The sequence below is a fragment of the Rutidosis leptorrhynchoides genome, chromosome 4 (assembly GCF_046630445.1).
Source record: "Rutidosis leptorrhynchoides isolate AG116_Rl617_1_P2 chromosome 4, CSIRO_AGI_Rlap_v1, whole genome shotgun sequence".
Lineage (NCBI taxonomy): Eukaryota > Viridiplantae > Streptophyta > Magnoliopsida > Asterales > Asteraceae > Rutidosis > Rutidosis leptorrhynchoides.
This window is the reverse complement of record NC_092336.1, coordinates 107,584,539-107,593,633: the sequence shown is the minus strand read 5'-3', so window position 1 is coordinate 107,593,633 and position 9,095 is coordinate 107,584,539. Positions and strand designations below refer to the sequence as shown.

Sequence of the window (9,095 nt, the reverse complement as noted above, 5' to 3'; positions counted from 1 at the left end):
CATTTCATGTATTTGCAGTTCAAAATATATTTCAAAAGCATTTAATAAAGCAGTTGTAAAAGTAGCGCATGTATTCTCAGTCCCAAAAATGTAAAGAGTAAAAGAGAATCAAATGAACTCACTGTATTGTATTTTGTAGTAAAAACACATATGATGGCACTGAACGAGTGCAGGGTTTGGCCTCGAATTCACGAACCTATATCATTTATATATATATATTAACACATATAATGAAAATCATATAATTTCCTTTATTAATTATATATTATTTATGTGTTTGTAGTTTATATAATTTATATTAAATTCCATTTAAAATATATACATATATTATATCTTAAAGTATATGTTATATTTACTTATTTTATATATATTTAGAATGATTAAAATCTATACATTTAGTTATATTAATATATCCATATATATACATAATTGTTTAGTGTTTTATTTATAAATTAATAGTTTGTTATATGTAAGTTTTTATATATAAAAAAATATTAATAGGTTTGTTATATATACTTACGTGAAATACTAATATAATTATAGTATATGTAATAAGTATATTTTATATAAAAAAAAATATAATGATAGTTTTGATATTATTGGGTTACTAATACACATAATTATAACTTTATTAATAATGATAATAATAACAATAAATATTATTTTTTAATGATGCTTATGTTAATAATGATAATAATAATACTAATAACTATAAAAATGATACTAATACTAATATTTAAGGAAAATAATAATAAATTTTATTATTTTCAAACTACTGATAATAATAACAATAACATTCCTAATTATGTTAATAATAATAATAGTTATATTTAATAATAACCATAATAATAATACTTTTAATTATTCTAATAAGCATATTACTAGTATTAATAATAATAACAACTAATAATAACAATAATTGATAATAATAATAATAATAATAATAATAATAATAATAATACAAATAATAATAATAATAATAATAATAATAATAATAATAATAATAATAATAATAATAATAATAATAATAATAATAATAATAATAATAATAATAATAATAATAATAATAGTAAATATAAAGGGTTACAACCTTTGATGAGAAGTCCAAAAAAAGAACACCGCTGCCGGGACTCGAACCCAAGACCTCTCGATTAAACACACATCCTCTAACCATCGAGCCATTTATGCTATTCTGATTTAAAACCCACTTATAATTATATATCTGCTGTATCTAAATATTCTGTTTCATCTTCCTCACTATGTAAAATAAATCGACCAGGATAATTTTCAATAACCAAAAAAAAAAAAAAAAAACGAATTAAGGGTTAATTTAAGATTTATTAATGCAACTTAAATAATCAAGTGTGCTTGAATTGAGTTAACAGAAAAATAAAAAATATAAACCGTAGCTGCAAAAAAAAAATAATAATAATAATTTATCGCTGAAGAACATATTGAACTCAAATCGTGAAATCAATTTCTAAACACTTTTGGACCAGGGTTATACATGAAATACATCGTAAACACATCATAGAATCTTTGTGACTCGTCAATTGATCCAGAAACCTTAACTAGGATTCAAATTTCTTGATGAACACGAAGTTTGACCTTTAAATTTTTGAAGTTTGACTTGGAAATTCGAATTCAATAAACAAAATTGGAACTTCAAAACTTACAGATAGTTTGATTAATATATTCCTAACAAGTCTGCACTTTTACTTTTTGAGATTTCATTCAAATTCGAGTTGTTGATTATCACACCCAAGAACAGAGTATCGACTCCTTTCTTTCTTCTGTTTAAATCTGATTTACTCTAACAGATACTAGTGGATATAATGTGATATTGAGGGTAGATAATTGATTAACTTTTTCTCCATATCATTGAGGGGTTTGGTTGTGTTATAGTGAAAGCATTCGACAGAATTAATTAAGTCAGAAGAAGAATCAATTAAAAAAAATTGATTAAGACATTCAACAGATTTTGTCTTCAATTGTAGCTTGAGTTTGACTTGATTAAAGATCAGAGACAAGAAACAAATTAAAAAATTGTGATGGTGAGATGAAACAGGATATGTTCTATATATCTGTGTTTATACTTATATAATCCGTATTGTATATATATACATTCTGTATATGTATTTGTATTTATGTATATCTCTGAATCTGCATCAGCCTCTATTGCTATATATATATATATATATATATATATATATATATATATATATATATATATATATATATATATATATATATATATATATATATATATATATATATATTTGTATATTAATGATATAAAGAAATAGAATAATATTAATTATATAAACAATAATACTTAATATTAATTTTATTAACAATAATGAAACTAATAACAATAATAGTGATAATAATATCAATAATATTAATAATACTTGTACATATCAAATATTACATTATATATATATATATATATATATATATATATATATATATATATATTAAAAATATTTATATCAATAATAGAATTAGTAGTAATAATATTAATGTTATCAAATAATACTAAAAATGATATTATTAATATTATTAATGATAATACTAATAAATCTTATCATTTTCTAATAATTGTAATGATAGATGATAATGATAATAATTTATGATAATAATAATTCTTAATAATAACATCTAATAACAATTAATAATAATACTGATTGTAATGTTAATATTAATATACACATCAATAATAATGAATGTAATAATAATAACATGTCAATTATATTATAACATGTAATTATATATATATATATATATATATATATATATATATATATATATATATATATTACTGTGTTTAAAATACATCTTTATATATATATTAATAAATATTAATAGAATTATAATATCATGTATCTTATTTTACATATTTATTTCAAATGGTTAAATTATATTTTATAATTTCAAGTTAATATACATATACCTACAATTATATATACATATTTATTTGCAAACAATTGTTCGTGAATCGTCGGGAATAGTCAAGGGTTAAATAAATCCATGTAAACAGTTCAAAAATTTTAAGACTCAACATTACGTACAGACTTTGCTCATTGTGTCGAAATAATATTAAGATTTAAGTTTAAATTTGGTCGAAAATTTCCGGGTCGTCACATTCCTTTATCATGTTGTGCAAAGTAACATATACCTGCAATTGTGTTCTAATTTTGTTTGCCTCAACAGATTTTGCACTAGTTTTAAAAATCGTAAACCTACAGTGAAATATGTGAGAAAATAGAGATTATTTGGAGAAAATTGCATAATTTTTGTGAGTTAAATGGTTAAGGTATATGTTTATATTTAGAATAAAAATAAGACTCCAACCCTAACTGAGCAAACGAAAATAAATTCCCACCAATCAATAACTGCCACATTAATCGGCAAAATTAACATTGTGGTTTACATTGTTTTTCGCCCAACACTCCTGCACAACGCCCCTTAACAGGTGTTATTGGCGTTATTGTGTTGTGAAATGACAACTCAGACGCCTTAACGCATGTCTTTGAACTGTAATGACTCGTCTTAGTTAAAAATGTAGTGAAAATTGTAAGAAAAGATGGGAAACAGTGATATGGGACCCGCATTTGTCTGTTGTCAAGGGGTGATGGAACCAAGACGTTCAGTCACAATGCCTACAAAATGTCATTTAGAGGCTTTGTGGGGCGTTATGGTTGTCAATAAGTGATACCAATAAAACCAGCCCAAACTCCTATCAAAGCCCGTTAAAACCAAATAGTCCAATCCATATACACTCACAGCCCACCGAACCTCAAAACATGCAACATAAACCTATACAACCCACTCCACTAAATGAGCCCAACCTTCCTCACCATAAAACACCTACCCAATCTGCTGAGCCCAACCCAAAAACAACAAACAACCCAAAAACTACTAGCCCATTAATCCCATCACAAAATAACACTCCTTCTAGTCCAGTTCTAGTAACGAAATTGGTCCACTCGTGTGATACTCCTATTCAGCCTAAAATACCTACAACATTAGATCAACCAAAACCAAAAATCACTCAAACCCAACCTTTACCAACTATCCAAAGAACAGACAACGCCAATATCCCTAAACCGCCAAACCCTACGAACAAAATCCCTCTGAAACCAAAACAATCAATCAACTCAACAAGCAAATGCGACCAAACATGGACTACATCCAAATTCCTAAGATTCAAAAACCTGGCGAGAACCAAACTCACAACCAAATCAGTCTCTCAATCCAAAGATCAAAAGGATGGAAAAAAACCAAAAAGCAAAAGCCAAAGTAAAAGTCAAGAATCCACAGCAAGTCTGCGACTGGAAGAAGTAGAAAGTAAGCTAGGTGTGGGATGGGATCCCATTCCTTAACGGTTTTAATGTTTTCTTTTTCTCGCAAGTTTTCTTTTTCCATGAAGATCCTCTCCTTTAATATACGTGGTTTTGGTAAAGATGATGAGTCCGAAAGCAAGGTCAGTTTTTTCAGTAATCTCCGCCTAAAACAAATGCCTGACATTATTTTGGTTCAAGAAAGTAAGTGTAACCTAGTAGATAAAAATTAGATGCAAATTGTCTGGGGCTCCCCATCGTTCAAATTCATACAGAAACCTAAAATTGGAAAATCATGCGGTCTCATGATGATTTGGGACCCTACTGCATTCGATGTCAGTGAAGCGATTAATAAACCCTTCATCCAAGCAATCAAAGGAAGATGGCAATGTAAACAAAAAGATACAATAGTCATAAACGTTTATGGTCCGCACAAAGATAATGACAAGAAAAGGTTTTGGAAAATCCTTGAATCAGTAACAGATTTACCGGATGTGGAATGGGTGATCGATGGCGATTTTAATGAAGTGTGTTTCCAACAAGAACGACAAAATTGTTACATGTTTAGTGAAAGGTGTGCAAAGTTATTCAACAACGTCATCGATCTCAGACACCTCATTGAAGTTCCTCTCATTGGAAAACGTTTTACCCGAATCAGTGACAACGGCGTAAAGTTTAGTAAACTCGATCATTTTCTCATCTCAGAAGATTTCATATAATCATGGGGTGACCTATCCACTATTACCCTCGAAAGAAAAACACTAGACCACTACCCAATCCTCTTAAGAGACAAGAATGAAGACGTTGGTCCGAAACCATTTAAAGTCTTCAATGTTTGGTTGGAAAACAAGAAAGCAGACAATATTGTAGTTGAAGCCTGGAATAAACCGGTTGGTGGATCACGACCCGATTGCATACTGAGAAACAAGTTGAAAAATTTCAAAGAAGTACTTAGGGTGTGGAGCAAAACAAAATATGGTGTGATAGATGAGGAAATTGAATCGTGGAAACATAAGGCAGAATCGTTAGAATCAAAAGCAGAAAATAACAACATAAGCGAAAGTGAGAGATTGGAGAGGATGAATGCAAGAAACAAATGGTTCAAAAGGGAAAAAGAAAAATGTGATATGCTAAGACCGAAATCAAGGCAAAAATGGTGTGCGGAAGGGGGCGAGACCACCTCATATTTCCATTCATCAATCCGAAGAAAGAACAACAAATCCAACATAAGAGGTTTGCATATAAATGGGATATGGGAAGAAAATCCAAATGAAATAAAAAAGGCCATCTTCGATCATTTTCAAAACTGTTTCAAACTACATCAGTCATCAAAACCACGCCTTGAAACCCTCAACAATTTCCAGTTTCAGAAACTTAATACATGCGATGCTGAGAATCTAGAAACACCCTTCCTTGAAGAAGACATTTGGAATGCTATCAAAGATTGTGATTCTAATAAATCGCTGGGACCGGATGGATTCAATATGTACTTCTTTAAGTGTTTTTATTGGCTCATAAAGGATGATCTACAAAGCGATCCATTGGTTTGGGAAAATGGATCAAAAGGTTGTAATGCTTCCTTCTTTACTCTAATTCTTAAAACAAACGAAATATTGAAGCTTGGTGACTATAGACCAATAAGCCTCATAGTAAGCTACTACAAAATCGTATCCAAGATTCTTACCCATCGTGTCCAAAAAGTAATTAGCAAAATCATTGGCTATGAGCAAAGTGCTTTTATTAAAGGGCGATACATCCTTGATAGCATACTAGTGGAAAATGAGGTTATTGATGCAACAAAGAAAAACAAGACGAAAGGGTTGATTTTCAAAGCCGACTTCCAAAAAACTTTCGATAGTATTCATTGGGAATTCTTATTCAAGATAATGGAAAACATGGGTTTTGGCAAAAAAAATGGATCAAGTGGATTGAAACATGCTTGAAATTGGCTACAATATCAATATTAGTGAATAGATCCCCAACAAGTGAATTTTCTCTCCAAAAAGGTGTTTGTTAAAGTGAACCACTATCCCCATATTTATTCATAATCGCGGTTGAAGGCCTTAACATGTTCGTAAAAAAGGCTATTGAAACCGAAGTATTTCGAGGCCTACAAATAGGTGATGATAAGATTGTAGTCTCCCATCTCCAATGTGCCGATGACACAATATTCTTTGAAGAATGGGATAAAAGGAATGCGGGTAATCTCTTCAAGATTATAAAATGTTTTGAAATTTATTCGGGCCTAAAAGTAAATATGTCAAAAAGTTGCATCTATGGATTGGGGGTTCAAAAGCAACATGTGGAAGAGATAGCTAAATACATTGGATGCCGAGTTGGTACATTCCCTTTCACATATCTCGGTCTACCAATAGGTCACAAAATGAATAAGGCAAATGAATGGAAGTTTGTACTTGAAAAGTTTAACTCAAGATTATCGGATTGGAAGGTATAGACGTTATCTTTTGCAGGTCGACTCACCGTAATCAAATCGGTGCTTAGTAGTATCCCCTTGTACGCTTTCTCCCTATTCCGTGCTCCAACGTGTGTGACGACCCGGAAATTTCTGACCAAATTTAATCTTTGTATGATTAACGTTTTCGACACGATAAGCAATGTCTGTAAAACTGAATCTCAAAATTTTTGAACTACTTTCATATATTCAATTACCCTTCGACTGTTCTCGACGATTCGCGAACAATTATATGTAAATAGATACATATATATACGCTATAACTTGAAAACGTTAACAAAGTATTAAGTATATGATACTGTGCATTAAACTTATTGGTTTAAATATCTATTTGAATATATATGATAAGTTAGAATATTAATTGTATGAATAACTTGCGACGTGTATTTAAAACGTGTTTATGAATATTGAATATATATTAACTTGGTTATAAAACGTTTGATAAATACTATTATATTAGTAAATAACAAGACGATGATTTATAGAAGCAAATGACCAAAACAATCAAATGTATAAGTTATATTTTGAGTGATATAGTTTATTGATAATTTAAGTATATATTTTGACAAAGGTACGAGTCACGAAACGTAAAGTACAAGTTTTTTAAGCGTACGAAAGGACGTTCGAAAAACCAGAACCGGGACATAAGTCAAGTGACGACGTACGACTTATCGGAATAAAAATTTCAAATCAACTATGCACGGGAATATAACATAATATATAATTAATTAATATAAATTATATATATTATATATTATTATATTATGTCGACGAACTACAAAACAAAAACAGATGTGAGCTGGAACTGAAGCCCATGCGATCGCATGGCCATAAGCCTTCAGACCCATGCGATCGCATGGGGTGGCTGGCCAGGAAATGTCTATAAAGCTCGATCAAAATTTGATTTTGAAACACACACATATCTCTTACTTCCTTCGTATTTATTTTATTTATATTATTATTATTATTATTATTATTATTATTATTATTATTATTATTATTATTATTATTATTATTATTATTATTATTATTATTATTATTATTATTATTATTATTATTATTATTAAGATTAATATTATTATTAATCTTATAGTCCGAAGTATTATTATTAGTATTATTATTACCTAAAATATTACGACGAGGTTATGAGCGGGTTATTTTCAAAACGAGTTTCGAGCGGGATAGAGCTAAGAAAATAATGGGTTATAGCTATGGAGGTTATGGGTAATGTTCGTGGGTATTGTTCGCAAGTCAAACCTAGTGTTTATCATCTCTGTTGCGCCTACGTACTTTCATGCAATATTGAATCACAATATTGATACGTGAGCATATATATGTTTATGCATGCTTGTATGCTAATTTTCGTCGTTAGATAGTTTTATGATGAATCACGAATTTAATACATACACTACTGATATAAGGTATACGATATGCATGTTATTGGAAAGCTGGCGAAAAATTAATAACTTTTCATTTAGGAATCGCGTGATTTCGATGAACGAATTAAAAGTTATGGTCAACAGAATTATGATTAACGTTAATTAAAATTGCTTTTGAATCTGAAATTAATATTTAACCAACTTGTTTATAAGATTAATAAATTGGATTTTTGGATACTACTAGTCGAGTAAATGAATTCTTATATAAGACACATCTCGTTTTGTTAAACAATTGTCAAAATTGACTTTTTGAGATGACTTTTGTTAACTTTTGCATGTCGGTCTCGAGCATTAGGATTGTGATACACTATGACCTGACCTAGCTTGATAGACATTTATTGACCAACATATGTTCTCTAGGTTGAGATCTACGGTTATTTGGTATTTCGAGTTTCGGTCACATTTCGGTGAACAACTTTATGTGCTGCTAAGGTAAGTTTCATTTGCTCCCTTTTTAATTTCTTTTGCAATCTATATTTTGGGCTGAGAATACATGCACTTTATTTTAAATGCAATGGATACAAGTACATACTAAATTCTACACCGAGTTTGAACCGAAAATCCCTTAGCTTTGGTAACTAGTAAGTGCCGGTTATAAGAACTGGTGGACGCGAATAGTGGTATATGGATCCATAGGGCTTGACATCCCCGTCCGTTCCAGGTATAGAGACCCTAGCCTGAACTATGAAGCGGACGTATGCTATTTGAGTTTAGTACACGTTGGTTTGCGTGTATTGTACATGTTGGTTGCATGTATGTTAAAACATGGGTACTTATTATATATACGTTAAAGTTTAGTTACCAGGGTGCTCAATCTTGTAGAATATTTTGATAAACGTT

At 29.6% G+C, this 9,095-nt stretch overlaps 1 protein-coding gene across 1 annotated transcript; it reads left to right on the top strand.

Moving 5' to 3' along the window:
- The first annotated feature begins 3,586 nt into the window (after positions 1 to 3,586).
- LOC139840888 (uncharacterized) lies at positions 3,587 to 6,286 on the top strand. The gene is made up of 4 exons (XM_071831130.1): positions 3,587 to 3,700; positions 4,433 to 4,486; positions 4,619 to 4,917; positions 5,098 to 6,286. Exons 1-4 carry the CDS (start codon positions 3,587 to 3,589, stop codon positions 6,284 to 6,286), a joined length of 1,656 nt encoding a protein of 551 aa, XP_071687231.1.
- The last annotated feature ends 2,809 nt before the right edge of the window (positions 6,287 to 9,095 follow it).

What these genes read in the sequence shown, in the direction of transcription:
- LOC139840888 (XM_071831130.1), top strand. Translation starts at nt 3,587, where the DNA reads ATGGGAAACAGTGATATGGGACCCGCATTTGTCTGTTGTCAAGGGGTG. An exon ending in AGGCTTTGTGGGGCGTTATG is followed by an intron (nt 3,701 to 4,432) that starts GTTGTCAATAAG and finishes TTTTCCATGAAG; the next exon opens with ATCCTCTCCTTTAATATACG. An exon ending in TGTTACATGTTTAGTGAAAG is followed by an intron (nt 4,918 to 5,097) that starts GTGTGCAAAGTT and finishes TACCCTCGAAAG; the next exon opens with AAAAACACTAGACCACTACC.